Source organism: Centroberyx affinis, unplaced genomic scaffold, assembly GCF_046629955.1.
Source record: "Centroberyx affinis isolate AG114_WGS23_722 - 3 ecotype Tasmania unplaced genomic scaffold, CSIRO-AGI_Caff_v1 ptg000401l_1, whole genome shotgun sequence".
Classification (NCBI taxonomy): domain Eukaryota; kingdom Metazoa; phylum Chordata; class Actinopteri; order Beryciformes; family Berycidae; genus Centroberyx; species Centroberyx affinis.
Window position 1 is genome coordinate 88,861 of NW_027279069.1, and position 17,909 is coordinate 106,769.

General features: G+C 43.9%; 1 protein-coding gene across 1 annotated transcript; it reads left to right on the forward strand.

The window, feature by feature from the left end:
* The first annotated feature begins 6,307 nt into the window (after positions 1-6,307).
* Positions 6,308-17,239, forward strand: srl (sarcalumenin). Its single transcript, XM_071516427.1, has 7 exons — positions 6,308-6,397; positions 11,496-11,643; positions 12,218-12,313; positions 13,368-13,403; positions 14,866-14,982; positions 15,318-15,551; positions 15,915-17,239. Exons 1-7 carry the CDS (start codon positions 6,308-6,310, stop codon positions 16,724-16,726), a joined length of 1,533 nt encoding a protein of 510 aa, XP_071372528.1. The 3' UTR covers positions 16,727-17,239.
* The last annotated feature ends 670 nt before the right edge of the window (positions 17,240-17,909 follow it).

A 17,909-nucleotide genomic window follows, 5' to 3' on the forward strand; every position in this document is an offset into this window, starting at 1 on the left:
ATTTCCGTACACGGCAGCCAAGTGGGCATGTGTTTTCCTTACTAGAACGAGGGTTCGACAGCTCCTTCCCATGCCAGCACTTCATTTACTTGTACGATATTTATTGCGAATGGCTTGTGGAGGGTGGGCCGTAAAGCTGTCACAGGCATTTGATGATCATTCTTCGCTGGGCGAAGCAACCGAGACCGCTTATTATAATTCCCTCTTTCAATTTGATAAAGGATGCAATTCTTGAAAGTGATCCATCACATCAATTTCTGATTATGCCTCAGTCATTAAATTTTACATTATTTTGTCAGTGTTGATTTAGGGGATGGTAATGCTACTTTTCAGTCCGTTTACTCTAATTGGAAGTAATTGCATGGGTTAATGCCCTCCTGTCCTCTCAGCACTGGATTGCTGATCTCAAACCAGTTTGCCTCTGAAGTCACAGCGAAGTTTGTGTGGTTTGTGCTCAGTACTCCTATTCTTAGAAACCTTGTGAGTACGTGGGGCGGTTGTTTTTGAAAGGTGTACTTATTTTCAGTCTTTGCAGTGCAGTTTGTGTTGTTATTGTCATAGAGAAGGTGAGTGATTCCACACTGAATGATAGAGCCAGGTCCCGAAGCCCAAGCCTCTAAAAAGGAGAGTCAGCTGCTTGTACACGTAGAGTCCTTGTGGTATGCTATGACTCTGACGCCTGCAACGCCTGGCACACACACACACACACACACACACACACATTTCGTCCCCCACCAACTGGCCCTCTCTGTGCCCCGCCCCTTTTCCCTGCACGCCCTTTAACCTTCTTGCCTTGGTATATATAGTCTGTGTGACTATCAGAGTTCTCCTGGCAGCCATCATGAAGGGTATAGTCTCAGTCTGCTGTTTCGTCTCCCTGCTGCTTTTGCAGGCCACAGCAGGTAAGGTCCAGAAGTATTTTAGTCTGATATCTGGGTTTGTTCTACCCGTTTTAGGTAGGTTTGCTGGTGGTGTGCAGTGGAGCACTAGATGTCTTTATTGTGCATGTGCTGCTAATGTAAGAAACAGTGACATGGTGTTTCTACTGTTGCCGTACTTGATCACTGTGTTAGTTTGATGGTGTAGTGACTGTGTTCAGAGATACAGGTGCTGTCATTCAGACTGTTATAATGATCAGTCATTGATTTTGCTGTCATACCTATTCCGTTTAACCACTGGCCAAATGTAGGTAGTGCAGGCAGATGCTTGTGTCCATTGGGTATGGGTTTTTTGAGAGTTTAGCCAGAGTGGGCACAGGCTTTTAGAGGGACATGGGGACAGTGACGGTCACAGGGACACCAGCAGAAACAGAAATGTCACCCAGGTCTTTCTTTGCCACCATGCAGGACTATTTAAAATCTGCCCTGGTTTAAAATTAAACAGTTGGCGCCTGGTACAAGATGATGTATTTAACCGGCTCTTCCTCATCTGTTTTTCTATTGAAATTTAAAAAGAACACAACACTATTTTTGATGTATGAACACGGTATGCCTTGTGTGTGTCGGTGAGGTTCTGGAGTAGAGGCATTCTGGGTTTGTAGAACTGGAGCTCGGCCTGACAGTGTGTCAGCTGTCCTAACGCATGGCACCAGCTGATGGAAAGTCTCAGTCCAGCCGTGGAGAAGAGAGTAGCCACACAGGAGCCTGAGTGGACAGCGCTTTGTCTCTCTTTTTCTTCTACGTTCAAAGATTTGCTCTCTTTATTTCATTCTTCATGCTCGTCTTTTATCTGACACTCCACAAGTTCATTATGAGATTAAATTAGTTATGCAAAGTTATTGCAGAGTTGAAATGCCTGGATGTAGTTGGCAGCATTTCCATTGATGAATGATATGTTCATGTACTTATTTAGTTTATCTTATCAATAGTATCATGAACTAGCCTGATCATAGCTGTCTTACACTGAATTGTCTATGATTGCATGGCACCGATGTAGCTGAATGCCATGGTGAGCTGATCACCCATAACTACCCCCAGGTTACTCCATCTAGAAATGCGGACGGGCTTCTGGGTCTGCACTGGAGCAGTTGGCCTTACCCTTGTCCGTCACCCTTGTCCGTCCTTGGGGTGGCGTTCAACCCCAGAGCCCGGGGCCAGGCCTCCATATTCCAGCCTGCTGTCAGGTGTCTAAGATTGGAAGTCCTCCTGAAACCCAACACTGTCCACTACAGATCCTCCCTCCCTCCGCTCGACTCCCCCTCCCTCCTGACTCCTCACCCCTCCCAGCCCCACGCTACCCTTTAGACACGCTGCACAGCTGCTGTCACTCTGCACTGTCACAATCGCAATTTATTCCCAGCAGTTGGCCTTATAGGGACATGCATTCTCCAGGCAGGAGGGGCCGAGGTCCGGGCCGGGGCTGGAGCTCACTCCTCCACAGACCCTTTCTCCAGGCCCATGCAGGTATCTTTTGGCCTCTGCATTTTGGATACTGGGTACTGATTTCCAGCACAGACAGGGATTTTGATTCCCAACAACCGATGCAGTTGTGGTCAATTAAGAGAATCATGACCTCCTTGCCACTCGGCGCATGATTATTTGTGTTATTGATTGTTGTGATCGCTGTCAGGAACTCCATGAAAGTAACTAATTCTGTAGAGAGGCGCAGAAGGGGTAATCTCCCTCTAAATTAATGTGCAGTCGGGTTGCTATTGTGTTATCATAGGTTGGCTATCTGCCCCGGGCTGTCTAGGAAGGAAAGACTACCACTTACTACAGATGGGACTTATATTAAAGCAATTAAACTGGGAATGTTGTTATTGATTTTCTAGACCAAAATACAAAGACATTAAGTGCTATATCCTAACATAATTCTTAGTAAATGTTTGTGGAGTGTGGATTTTGTGAGAGATAAAGCTGAAAGCAGCAGCAGGGCTTCCAGGATGGCTGGGTAATCTTGGTGTTGTGAAATCTTAGACTCATCTCTTGGCCATGTGCCTCTGTTTCCAACAAGTGTGACAAGCATTCAAATCTGAAGCCATCTTTAGTGGATTAAATGTACAGCAAATACAATATGCCCTGCATTTATTTCATTGTTTTGATTTGAATGAATACTGGTTTGGCATTGTCTATATTCTGAAGTATCAAATCAGTTTTGGCCATTGTAGAAATAATGAAGTAATCTTCTTGGTATAATGATGCATTGCATTTATCGCTGTATCATTAAGAATGCATAAAGGCTTTAGTACATGGCTCAAGAAAGTAAAAGATAGTTATGTTTAGAATTTGTTCTGGTGTCTTTTCACATTGCTGTAATCCTTTATCATCATCACCAAGTGTTACCGTAATAAATCAAGAGCAGTCTGGGCATGTGAGATTACGACTCTGGGAAAATGGTAATAGACTTTTGTGCTGTGTTGACTTGGGTCAGACAGTTGTCACAAACACTAGTAGAAAGAGTCCCTCTGCAGCCGGGTCAGAGATCAGACCCAGGGTCACACCCTGGGTCAGGCCAGTTCCACCTGCTGGGCCAGTAGTCGTCCTGCCATAAAGTTCAGGATAGCTCTTCTGACTCTGGCGGTTGGCCCCACAGCTAGAAAATTTCACCATCACCAGACAAAAGTAACAACTTGAAATGCAATTACAGCACAATTGTCCATAAATCATCATATTTGTTGTCATTGTTAAACTGCAACACTTACTGGAACTGATCCTGGGTGAACCAAATTAACGGTCCACATCTACAAAACCCTCTACAGGGAACACTGCTATGGAGAAATGTGATTGTAAGCTTACAATAAAATGTTTTTTTTCTCCAACTTAGAATTGAGCTTTTCCAAGAGTCTCTGTTTCCAAGAGTCTCTGCTTCCTCAGGACCTCGCTTAGTTCTTTACCCCAGTGTGTCTACTCTGGGAGTGGTAACACTAGCCGCCCTTGATACAGAAGAACATCTCTGGCCCTGGCTTCAGTGTGAAGAGAGGAGACATAGAAAGCTGGAGGCATACTGTGTCCATGTGATCCCCACTGACGGCACGCTGCATGTCTGGGACATCCCTCTAGCGCTAGTCGTAGAAGACACACACCAGTCGTGGTCAGCCCCCCCCCCTTACTCCACACCCCTCCTCAGCCTCAAGGGCACTTGACGTCCTCTTCTGGCTCTCTGACAGGAGAGCAGGGATTGAGGCATCAGATCAACACCCTGGCGTAAAGTGCCTTTGCCCTCAAGCCTTCCTCCTAGCCACTCTCTCCACTCCGTGTCCTCAAACTGATCTCAGTGATCCCTCAGGACTTACCACCCGGATGTGGCCCACATCACTATGGGGGCCCACACGGCGACCTTTGACTTTGGCCAGCAAGGCTCTTAAGTCAGTGAGCTTTGGCTCTAAAAACAGCCCCACCGAGGTCTTTTGAATGTTCATCACTGTAAAATAGCATGCACCCCCAGACTGTATTTCGATACAACCTAGAAAGTAGTCTGCCCTTTCATCTGAAGTAATTCTGATTGAGAAACATAGATTTGCACAACATGGTGTGAACTATTGAAGTTATGTAGACATTGTCCTGAAATTTTAATTGTTGTAAATGAGTTAACTTTCTTTGATGTGAATTAGTGATATTTTAGTGTCATAGAGAAGGTGTTTTTTTATATTTAGTGTTTATGTGTCTTTTTAAAGTATTACTTCAGCACTGTATTTAAGACCTACGTACAGTATGTGTACAGTGGTATAATATACTAGGGCTCTCCTGGTAGAGTGGATACGGCCACAGCTATCACTTGATTAGCCTGTGTATCGCACAGCCGGCCCTGGGGGATGTGGATGTCTCTGAGTCTCCAGACTGACTAACACTCAGAGCCTTAAAATAGGTGGCAGCCTTTCTGTCCCCCTCCTCTGTCCATCTTCTGACCCATTGTAGGGCTATTTCTGACTATGGGGGGGGGGGGGGGGGTTAGTTGGGGGACTAGCTCCACAAGCTATACCACCTGTTGCCATCCGTGGCTCCTCCTCGCCACGCCCTGCACAAGCCATCCTGTCTGCTCTCACACCTCCAACCCTGATTAGGAGATAACATGGTTTGGAGTATAAAGTAGACTTCGTTTTTAGTGCAATATGTACATGGTGTCCCTTATTCTAAAGGTCAGTGCAATAATTGGCTTGCGTTCTCAACTCATTGAGCATTTTGCAAACCAGTGGTTATATAAACCTATTCTATGGGGATGGTCTTAAAATGTAATTAAACAGTTTGGCTCCCAGTGGATCTACCCTGTGGAAACCCCCTGGCCTTTAGCAAAGGTTGCCTGAATCCCCCCATGCCCAGGGTAAATCCTCTGACTGCAAGTTCTAGACCTGTCGCCCTCATCATGTTCAGTCTAATTCAATTTACCTCCACTGTGCTGCAAGCAGAACATGATCTATGGGTATTACTCTCACACAGATACCTAATATACACAGTGTAAATGCACATGACTGCACACATAACACACCAGCATGCACACACACACACACACACACACACATGCATGCGTACATAACACACACAGGGTTTATTCTCAATTGTGTGCTTGGGGTTAGGGTTAGAAGTTCAATTTGGCTATTATGCAATTGTATAGTACAATATGTAATGTCTTGCACACTCAACTATGACATTAGTTGAGGTTTATGCCTATGATTTGATGAATAAGATGACAAATTCCAAGCTTTATTCTTTTTAGCGATTGTCACAACTTGATTTGAACTCTGGAGGGTGTAAACTTGATGAACATATTTGGTTACACATAACTGACTGGCATTGCTTCTAATCATTGAATAGCCTCCACATGTTGAACTCGACAATCATCTCCCTTTGCAGCACTGAGCTGATACTGATCTATAGTTGAGGCATGACTTACCCAGCCGCTGAGGCCAAATCCAGAGCAGGTTTAAAGCACCAGCATTCCAACTGGATGTGCCGATGCCGCCAGAATGTTTCTCCAAACTGAGGAGGGTTGCCTGGCAACAGGCTCAGCGAGGACACATGGTCCTGGTGGCAGATGTCCAGGGGTTCAAATCTGCTCCCCTGGCGCCTGCAGGGTTAATTTAGAGTGCTGATGCAAGGCCCACCGTCCACAGGCAAGACTACCTCTCTGATCTTCGCGGGGCTCTGTCCCACCGCCTGCATCGGGGAATGGCTAGATGGGAAGGTGTTAACAAGCTCACAGCAGTTAAGGCCCACTCAAGAGGCCAGTGCTAAAAGACATGACTCCTCTCAATGATGAGTCAAGTTACACAGGCTTGTGTAAGGTTTCTGTACTGCAGAGACGGGCCCACTGCTTTGATGAGATGGGAGCTGAACCTCTATTTTGACTCATCCTCAGGGTCGACTAGGTCATCATGACTCTGCCAGTGACTTCTCTCGCAGAGACAGAAGCAGCCACGCAGGGCTGTAAGATGGAGTGTAACTCTTCGTCAGAGAACAGCCTTGTACTTGTACCTGCATCTCCATCCAGTCTTGTACCAAGCTATTTCCCTATTTCAATGGCCATGTATAGGAGAGTGTATAAAGTGTTTGTTCAAGCGACTTGAATCGAATCTGCTGCCAGTGCATTCCAGACAGCGCTGTTCCCCGTTCCTCTTTTACTCACTTTGACCTGCAGCCAACTCCTGGCACAATGAGGGTCTAGGTTACAAAATGGCTGCCATGTATCACAGATAGTGCTACAGGATTTAGTGATCCTTGTAAAATTTGTATGTAAAAAAACAATCTTTTATAGGCATGTGGTGATCATCTATCCTATATTTACTGAATGGTGTGTCATTTTTACATCCCTTTTCTTAAAGATTATCTTAATATTTTCATTTCCATTTCTGCTCCATTTGATGGCGCACAGAGGAGAGTGACAGGAAAGATGGGACAGAAGGGATGACATACATAAAAAGTCATCAGTAAGATTTGTACACATGCCGGTACAAGTTCTCAGACATAGAAAGATGACACTTTCCTCCTCCATCCATTTAACAAAGTGTGTTTTTAAAAAGAAGTTTCCTCTCTTCTTTTCACCACATCCTATCTCCTCTAGAATAAAGGGTAAACATTCTGATATAGATCTGTATATAGATTTGTTATTGGACCTTTCAAAGTTGCTGTATTACTCATACCACTCCTTTTATCCTGGCTGCTAACCTTTTAGTTTCTCTGTTCTTGCACCGTGCTGGGAGCAACATTACACAGGCTTATTTTTAGCAGGTTGACTCGGTGAGAATCGGCGGTGCAGCGCTCTGCCTTAACCAGCAGTGTGTGTCACTGCTGCAGCACTGCAGCCTCGCTGAAAGGAGCATCTGTTGAGCGCTCATTTAAGCCCAAGCCATAGAATATGGCATTATTAATATCTTCTGTGAAGGGTCTCTACATTAGTACTTGGGTATAATGTGAGTGAGCAGAGTAACTGTGCACCTGTTGAAATGTATTCTTGTTCCTCTTGGGTTTTGGTGGAGTGATGTGCTATCAAATTATTTGACGGATTGAAAATATGGCCTGGATTTTTCATGAATGCAGGAAGGATGCTTCCTCATTTCTGTCTCTGTTGAAAACTACTCAGTTTGAGCCAAATTCCAGTTTACTGAAAGTGTCTTGAATTATATTTGAGAGCCACTTGGTTCATTTAAACAAAAACTTTACATCAAGTTCAGGCTTGTAAACAAACAGGCAAACAAGAAGATTTTCCTCGTAATCTGACGCACCGTCGCTTTTGGCCAAGCAACGAGTCATTCTCAGACACTTGCAAGAAACACTAGATGTTTTTTGACCACATGGCCAATGGCTCAGCTCCAAGTTAAGTGCAGGAAGCCTCCACATTGCTGAGAGGGTCCTCTCATGTTGATATATCTAATTAGGTGCAGCAAAACAGCGCTGGAGGTAGCCTTAGGAGCTATTTAGCACCATGGCTGGAGACTTGGAAAGGTGTGAGGACTGAGGTGCTGATGTCAGAGATGAGATTACTCTGTTACTGCCTGGATACACACACACCCACCACAGATTGGTGGTCCAGGTCCAAATATGTGGCGAAAAGGGCAATTGTAACATTTTAAGCATCAAAAATATCTCTCAAATGCTATGATTAATCAAAAGGGACTAATACAACCTGTGAAAATCCTGCCTCATTCAACACTACTTTGTAGTGACACAGTTTCTGGATCTGACACCAAAAAGAAGCCAGTGTGTTAATATTTCTCCTACAGGGAAATATGTGATCAGAGCCATTTGTTTTAGCCAGAAGATGATCAGTAGACAGCTAGGAACAACATCTGAGACAGCATGATCAATCAATGACAGTCATCACAAAAGTCTTAAAATGTCAATAAAAGTGTAATTATAATTATGTAATATTCACAAGTACTCACACATTGGATAATATGTCTGATGATTTTAGATTGCTTCCTGTGATAGGAGTGTGTCTAATTGAGTGCTACAGTGCTACCGCTGGATATAAATTGTTGTGATGGCAGAGAGCAGGGTTAAGGAGAGTATGGTTAACTGTTTCAAGGAACATGGTTTTAGATTTCTTCTCCAGTTGCCTCAGTCAGCCCCAGTCCTGACCTCCTGGCCTCTGCTGCTCCTCACTGAAACCAGAACCTGCTGCTAATCCAGACACAACCCTCTCACAAGTTCTAGAAACATTTGTGGGAGAAACTTCCAGAAGCTTCAAATTCATGTTGCCCGGCTGCAGTAGCCAAGTTTGCGTAACAACAGAAAATAGTAACATGTAACAGTGTTGGATCCTGTCGATAGATTCTCACTGTAAAAGCACAGAGATGTGTTTGTTGTAAGTTGAAACTGTCACAGCATTTATTGCACCTGTGCCAGATCAATTTGGCGTAACGAACTGACTGAAAATATATATTGAGAGAACCTGTTATTCTGCAATAGCATGGTAACCACAGCGCACATGGAATGGCCTTTGGCACGTAGTTAAGTTTTCATTGAAGCCATGCCGTGATCAAAGATTTGACTCTTTGGCCTAAGGTGACTCTAGTAGTAACCTGGTTAAAATCTTTATTCACTGAGCGCTTCTGCTTTACATTACAGTCAGTTTGTGATTTGTGATGAGTATTATGCAAACAGCGAGGCGTGACCCTGGCTCAGCAGGATCCCTGCCAGTCACCAGCTGAGATCAGAAAGTTGTGCCTGGGGCACTAGGTCCAATTTTTCATTCGTTTTGATCCTCCATGCAGGTTTCTTCATCGGAGCACATGTTACCAGCTTTACATCATAAGGCTGCAACCTTGGATAGTAGCCTATTCTCTTTTGAGTTTAAAAGGAACTTTTGGTAGTAGAGTAAGTCAGACAAGGTCAAGAGATGTGCAGCTGAGGAGGTTTTATCAAAACATTTTGATTTAACCCAGATCAAGACAATGGTTAATCATTAACTATAAGTTTCCTTTGCCAGTGAACTGCATTTAACTGGGCTGTGCAGACAGGGAGTAAGCTGACACTGTTTATATAAAAACACATCAATATTCACATAATGCATGTGTTTTACACAGTTTGAGATTTACAACTGAATTAGAAATGACTACATACTTAATACCATGATTGCAATTAATCATCCAAACATCTATTATTATATCATCTATAATAATCCACATACATAATACTCAAGCATATATTCATATCATGAGAGTGCCTGTATGAGGGGAAGTGTCTATGCTTGGAGTCGCATGAGCTCCCATGACAGCACCCAAGTCCCATGACCCCCCAGGGCATGGAAGTGTGAACCAGGAAGATCTCCCAACTGCTCCTATATATAGCCTATCCCCCCTAGTGGGTTTGTGTGAAACAGGGGCTAGGTGGGTGGGCCAGCACCCATACAGTGGCATTACAGACAGGCCTGTTCCTGGGGCCTGGGCACACATGGACAGCTCAACAGGCTGATAAGTCTTTGATAGGGGGGTAAATATAGAAGTTAAAGAAAAAAGACAGAGAGGATTACACATCATTGTCTCATGTACAGTGGAGCTGACCGGAGAGGTGTGAGCCCAGTCCGATCCTGAGTTGTCCCCCCGCTCTGTTATGAAACTGGGGAAGTCCCTCTCTCCATCTTTGCTGTTGTTATAAAAACCATGGCGATGTCAAATCAAATGTCTTTGTGTGTTTATTTTTAGGGTTCGCCTTCTAAATTAAGAGCTGATTGTACTAGCAGCTGTGATCTAAGCAATCCGATATGTTCAAAAATGGAGATGACACACTGGTGTGCGAATACGATCTCTCTCTGTCTCTCTCTCTCTCTCTCACACACACACACACACACACACACTGTACTGACTGTGTTAACAAGTCATTTGGTCTAATATTGAGCCTGAAAATCTTCAAGAATTGTCTTGAAACAATGACAGTTTATTGCAATAAGGCAGCCACTCCACTAGTACCCAGATAATGACACTTTATTCAAGAAAATGCTTGAACCATATAATCAATGCAAATTAGGTCATTTGCATTGTGACAAGTGTGATTATCTCACGCTATTTGCAAATGTTTGTTTTCAGAAAAATACGATTTTAAGCCTCAAAAGTAGAAAATTGATTTTTGCAGTGCATACACACACAAGGAGAGCGGTTTGGTTGAAGTTATTCCTAATGTTCATTAAAAAGCACAGAGATAAAGGTCTTAGGACAGAATACAAATTAATGAGGGGACAACTGTATTTGCCTGCAGCCTCTTTTCATTTACAGTATGTTCTTGGTCTGACAGATTTTCAGAAAGGAGCTGCAGCATATGTGTGCTGAAAAGGAATACTGAAGGAAGTGTGCAATGCTGAAATCACTGAAACAATATCACCTATCACCTCACCAGCTGTTCACTCTTAAGGTTTTTGTATTTAATGAGACAGTGGTAAGTCTGAGAGAGACACAGACACAGACAATAGAAAGAAAGTTGTAGCGGAGGCATTTCTGGTACAAGAGGCAGAGGACGAAATCAAGGCACAGGTGACACCTATTTGTTCATATCCAAACTAATGCAAAATATAAGACAGCTCAAATCTCTAATATTGTTGATATTGATACTGACATCCTATTTAAAACTGTCCTCCAGCATTTAACTTGCCAATTATCTGGTACACTGCAATTCCCAGGAGTGGAGATAGATATTGTGATGCAGGATTTATTGATTGATGTGCTTCCAGCAATAGCAGCATTACTGGCCGCAGCACCACAGCTTTATGGAACATTTGCGGTGGGCCACCATCAGCCCCCGTGTAAATTCTCTCCTCTTGCCTGAGCTGTGTAATGAAACTGTCACTGGAGCAGCTAATTGACAGTTTTCACCAAGCCTTGCCACCTGAGTCCACTTGGGAACATCCACTGCTCTTTTTTCATGCCATGAAAGAGAGAGCTCATAGCTGGGTTTATTCCAGCAGAATCCAGGCAATGTAAATCATGCTTTGGCTCTAAGGCTAGATGTGTGATGTTTTCCAAAATCTGAAGACTGTGTTCCCTTTACCACAACTAGACGTCCCTAAAATCTGAGGACTGTGTAGCTCAACCGTAACAGAAAGCACAAAGTAATGTCTTTGATGTATGGCAGTTGCATCATCGTGAAGCCGAATTTATTGTTGTTATTGTGGTTGTTTTTATAGAGGAGGAAGAAGATGTCATCTCCGTCCTCAGAGACAGATCTCACATCGACGAGACGCTGCAGCTCGCCGCTGAGGAAAAGTCGGGAGACTATGCAGGTGAGGAGGAGAGAGGGTGTGTGTGTGCTGCGGAGAGCGATGTGTGTGTGTGTGTGTGTGTGTGTGTGCAATAGACAGGGAGAGGAGCTGCCTGTAAAACTTGGTGCTAGGACGATATTTGACAAATGAGGCACGTCAAGCAAGCTGAATGCTAATGCTTTCAGTGGAAATAGAGATCAGAGCAGTTTACTCTTTAAATGTACTGTTCCCCATTTAACTAATAGATGTTTCAAAATCTTGATGATTTGATGCTTTATGTACCACATAATGAAGAGAAGTGATGGGTTTTTTGTGTGGATATACTGGGTTGAACAGGAACATGCAGCATTATTTAAAGGAAAGGAATGTACCCCAAGAACTGACAAGATGCAATTTGTGCTAATGGGAAATTTTATATCAGCATATATGCTAATGAGTCACAAATCATCTGCCTTTCATTTCCTCTCCTTCTGCCACATTTTCCCTCTGTAACAATCTCTTTGTTTTTAAATCTGTTTGTTTCTTCCTCCTCCCTCCCTCTTGTTCTCACCTCTTTCCTCTCTCCTCCCATCATGTGTTGTTTCTCGTCCTCCAGCGGCTCTACAGAGGTTGCGGAAGATCTACCACTCGTCCATCAAGCCGATGGAGCAGGCCTACAAGTACAATGAGCTGAGGCAGCATGAGATCTCAGGTACGGAGGAGGAGGCTCTGTCTGCACCCGGCTACACCTTGTTCTAGTGTGTGGGTTCTCTGTTTGGGTTGATTTGGTGACTGATTTGTTGACTTGTTTGGACACACACACCATCTTCTTCACACCATCAGCCAATCAATTATAGTAGGATCTTTTTGTTTTTCTTTTTTTTTGGGCTCTTAGGCAGGCTCACAGGGATAGTCTAGATTTTATTCTGTGGTAGAATAAATACCTCTAGAGTGTATCTGAAGGCATTAAAGCACAACAATTCCAATATAATAATATATCAACTCATATTCAGTATTGAGAACAAACTCTCCCTAAGTCTATATCCCACACTAAAATTAGCAGTATTTGAAAGCTATGGCATTCTTGGTCCTGGAAAAAGGTATAGTATCATTTTGATATCTCTCCCTTCTTGCCACTTTTTAATATTTCTTACCCTTTTCTTCTATTCATTTTCATTTTTGTTTACTTTTTTGTAGAAAAACGTTTTTTTGGTCATTTCCCCTGTTTGTATGACTTTCAAATGACTTGACGCACTATTTCTTCACAGTAAACTCAACACCCTCCTATACGCTGAACTACCAAGAACAAACTCCACTTTCCCCACACTGAAATAAAGCTCGCCCTCTTGTGGTCTGCCAGGCTTGGCATGCATGCAAACTTGTCAAATACCAACTTAGTCTCATGCCTCGATATGATCCTTTAACATTTATTTTTTTAAGCAGAGTTTTAAGTTAATCAAAGATTATGTGACTAACAACTCAGATATATGGTCAGATTCCTTGGAGTCACAGTACTGACTGAAGCTGAGCACATCACACAGGAACATCATCCATTTGTAGATGCACATGTTTGACACGTCAGGTCAAATATGGGACTAGATCCCAGCCAGCATCTTCCCACCCTTTCATGCACATTGTTACTCTTCCCCTTCCCTTTCACCCTCACTGAGCTCTCCCCACTCTCTCCAACCTCCTCTTCCTTTTACCTCTCCTCACTCCGCCCTTTCCTGTCCTGTCCCATCCCCTCCGCTCCCCTCATCTAACAGCGTACCCCGGACGAACCCTGGGGGCCTCAGCGACAGGTGGGTATGACGCGGGGAGGGGGGGGCTTCCCTGTGCATGGCACTGCCTGAAGTGCTCAGCCCCTTCCTTTCCCCCTCTTTTACCATCATATACCCCCAAGATCATTTTGATCATTAAAACGGACCAGTTTGGTTGTATTTTGGCAACCAAATTATGACCCGAATTATGTCACCACTTCATCTCTGGTGTCATGATGATTTCTATTCACATCACTTTGGACAACAACGTAGTCCAAGGATAGTAGTTTGGGTTTCTTTCAAAATTGAGAACAGTCCTTTAGTAACCCTAAAAGTGAATGTACAAGTGCATTCAGTCTCTAAATCTGTACCAATCAATTAAAAGGGAACTGACTCTGGGTTACATACTTAATGGCAGTCAAGATAAAACTAAATCAATATGATGCGTGTCTGTCTGGGCAGTGCATTATGTATTTAAAGAGGAGAGTTAAGCATTCAGCTGTGTAGTGAGGGTGTAAACTGTGGAGGGGGTGCATGTGCGGTTCTGGCTTAAGCAAAGGATGCGCCGGTTGAGGAGGGGACATATTGGTGGGACGGGGTGGTCAGTGGTTTTTCGTTGTGAATGTCTTCTGTCACAATATTTCTTTGCTTTTATATCGACTTAAACAGCCAACAGCATCCAAAGTGGATCATTTTTCATTTTTCATTCTTTGAATTCTTGCGCTTTTGTGAAGAAAAAAAACGTTTTCATTTTGTGTTTATAGATTTTTATATTTTCTTTTAGTCGGCTGAATTCATTCATGCTTGGACCCAGTGCAGCTGTACTTTACTGAGCCCTACCACCCCAACACCATGTCCACTCACACACACACATCAGCTTGCCATGAAACACACAGCTTGCTATAAAAGCTTTTATCAGTGTAATGACACTGCTTTATTGTGTTTCACTGAGATGTGGCTGCTGCACTTGATTGAGATTTGTCTTATGTTGCTATTAAAAAGGCCTGGCATGAGCACAGCTTCAACACATTTTTCTTTTGTCTATCTTTCCCACTTCCTCTTTTTATTTTCCTTTCTCAGTCTTGAAAAAATATAATCGTTCTTTGTGCTGGATTGAGATTGACAGCGCTGTACTGTTGTGCTCCTTGGTGTCTCTCAGAATTAAAAGCATAGTTCATCCCAATAACAATACCTGGAGACGGGATTGTTATTTTGGTTAAACTATCTTTTTATGAGGCACAAAAGGAAATGGAAACTCTGTAGTGCACATTGCCCTCTTTTTGTCAACAGGTGTGCACAGAGCAACTCAAGTTCTCACACCATATTGTCATCAACCACAAACAGTTAACAGTATTTTTTTCAGGATTTATTTCAATATAACTGTGTATTTAACAAGCTTTTATATTTTCACATATAAAGTTTGAGATGAACTTGAGAGGTTCTAAGTCATCCGTTTGCCATCCTGCTGGGATTTCAATCCTTGCTGTCTGTCCTTGCCCCACAGATGGAGAGATTACCTCCAAGCCCATGGTGCTGTTCCTGGGACCCTGGAGTGTAGGCAAGTCCTCCATGATCAATTACCTCCTGGGCTTGCAGGACAGCCCCTACCAGCTCTACACAGGTGGGTTACCCGGTTTTATAAATTTACCAGTGCACAGTGCATTTGATATTGCAACCCTTTGTGTTATAATCCAGGGTGAGCATTCATACAGAAGCCCAAATCAGATGTCAAAAGAATGATGTACTACTAACAATTATTAGGACAAAAAAACAAAAAGCTGAGTTTCAGCCCAGTTTTTCATTGATTTATTGTGCACTTCTACTCCACAAATTCCCAGACCCCTATACATCTATTCATATTTTCTGTATGAATATCTACTATGTTTCCCATTCTTTGTCTCTTCCTAATACTGCACTTGTTAATCTGTCCCTTTCTTTCTCCTCGACTGCCCTCAGGAGCTGAGCCTACTACCTCTGAGTTCACTGTAATCATGCACGGGGAGAAGATCCGCTCTGTCGAGGGTATCGTCATGGCAGCAGACAGCTCCCGCTCATTTTCTCCCCTAGAGAAGTTTGGCCAGAACTTCCTGGAAAAGCTGATTGGTATTGAGATGCCCCACAAGCTGCTGGAGCGCGTCACCTTCGTAGACACACCCGGAATCATTGAGAACCGCAAGCAGCAGGAGAGAGGTGAGTCTACCAACTGGTCGAAAGGTTTTAACTTCAATGTGCAGCTTTTCAGATAGCATTCAATATCTCTTTATTAGTCAATTTCACTAGGGGACTTTGATCTTTCTGAAGTTGTAATTATTCAAGCACATAACTAGCTGGGTGCAACTCAGTATTTAGCTGACGCTCTTATCCAGACTGACTTGCCATGAGCGAGAAGACAGGAGCTACAGACAGTCACAGTCCAATCCACCTGACTGAGAAAGGACCAGGGCCAAGATTTAAACCCAGGACTTTCTTGCTGTGAGGCAACAGTGCTAACCACTGAGCCCCCATTTAGTCATAACAGTCACAGCTTCTGACATATTTCTGTTTTCCCCCCAGGCTACCCCTTCAATGATGTTTGCCAATGGTTCATCGACCGCGCTGACCTGATCTTTGTGGTGTTTGACCCCACCAAGCTGGATGTGGGCCTGGAGCTGGAGATGCTCTTCAGGCAGCTGAAGGGTCGCGAGTCCCAGATCCGCATCATCCTCAACAAGGCTGACAACCTGGCCACCCAGGACTTAATGAGAGTCTACGGAGCGCTGTTCTGGAGCTTGGCTCCCCTCATCAATGTGACCGAGCCCCCCCGCGTCTACGTCAGCTCCTTCTGGCCGTATGACTACGCACCTGACACCAGCCGCGAGCTCTTCAAGCGTGAGGAGATCTCCCTCCTGGAAGACCTCAACCAGGTGATTGAGAATCGTCTGGAGAACAAGATTGCCTTCATCCGCCAGCACGGCATCCGCGTGCGCATCCACGGCCTGCTGGTGGACCGCTACGTCCAGACCTACAAAGAGAAGATGAGCTTCTTCAGCGACCCTGAGCTCGTCTTCAAGGAGATTGTGGATGACCCAGACAAGTTCTACATTTTCAAATCCATCTTAGCCAAGACCAACGTCAGCAAATTTGACCTGCCCAACCGCGACGCTTACCGTGACTTCTTCGGCATCAACCCGGTCACCAACTTCAAGGCCCTGTCGGCTCAGTGCTCCTACATGGGAGGCTGTCTCCTGGATAAGATTGAGAAGGCGATCACCAACGAGCTGCCCGCCCTGCTCAGCAGCATCAACTCTGGCAAGCAGCCCGGCCTGTCCTCCTGCGAGGTTACCGGCTGTGGCGAGAAGCCTAAGAATCGCTACCGAAAAAACTGAGGAAAATAAAATAACGAGAGTGGGGGGGAATAAGGAGCTAGAGGAGGTAAATGGAGAGAAAGTAAATGGAGAGAAAGAAAAAGGGACTGGTGTTGACCAACCCTGCTTTTGTCAGAACGCCTGTATTGTTGAGGAGGCAGAAGAGAGGAGATTAGTGTTTGTTTATTTTTTCTCAGGAGAATACGGGGTGGTGCATTTAGGGACTGGGGGGACGAGCGAGATGGAGGGAGGGATGGGTCGTCTGAATGATGAGGCAGCTTAAGGATGCAAGTGTTGAAGAGATGAGAATATCACTGAGTTATGTTAAAGTACATGCCCTCCTCTCTCCCTTGCACAATCACAATGGACTGTCTGGGATTCTGGGGTTGGGGAAGTATCCATGTGAAGAAAAAACAGAAATGGAGAAAAAAGTAAAATTGAATAAAAATCGAAAATCCTGAGACTGACAACAGTCAATTACCAGCTCCCTTGTATGTGAATAAAATGGGAAATTGGAAACAGGAGTTGCAAATTTGTTTTATAAAATCTCGAGAATTGCATTGCAGCAGGTCAATTCCATTATGCTTCAGAAGTCGTTTTTGAAGTAGCCTTTTTGTGGGTGCTATACCAAGCCTTTGGGTTTGGGTAATAAGCCGAACCTTTGCTTTTGACACTGTCTAGATAACATTAACCTTGCATGTTAGATGTCACATCGTATTTAACAGATTATATTTTAGGTGCATGTATTTCCCTCCTAACATAAACTCAAGTAATAATTCTTCATTACTGAACCAACCCTACTGTGTCATAAATAAGGCCTTTTTTCTCTTTGTTTTATATACTCATCGCTCTCGGTTGTTGACAGCCTGTGAAATGAGCACTGTGATGGAAGCAGAGGTCAGGGTTCAAGGGTCATAGTCTTCACAGGGGGGCGGGGTTGTGCATTCTGCTTCACTTCTTAACTGTTCTTACTGTTTTTGTTTGAGTCTATAAATTTGCCATTCTTTGGCAGCAACTCAATATTGTGTTATGAATCCTTTTTCCTTCCTAATGATAAGCTTGCCAGCTTTTTAGCTGAATGACCACAAAAAAGTGACACGTTACATGAGTGACGGAGAACGTGTCCATGATGTAGCAGTAATAAAATGAATGACGTGTTTGAATTATAGCTGTCTTTATCCATTTCTTCTGCAGATTAGAAAGC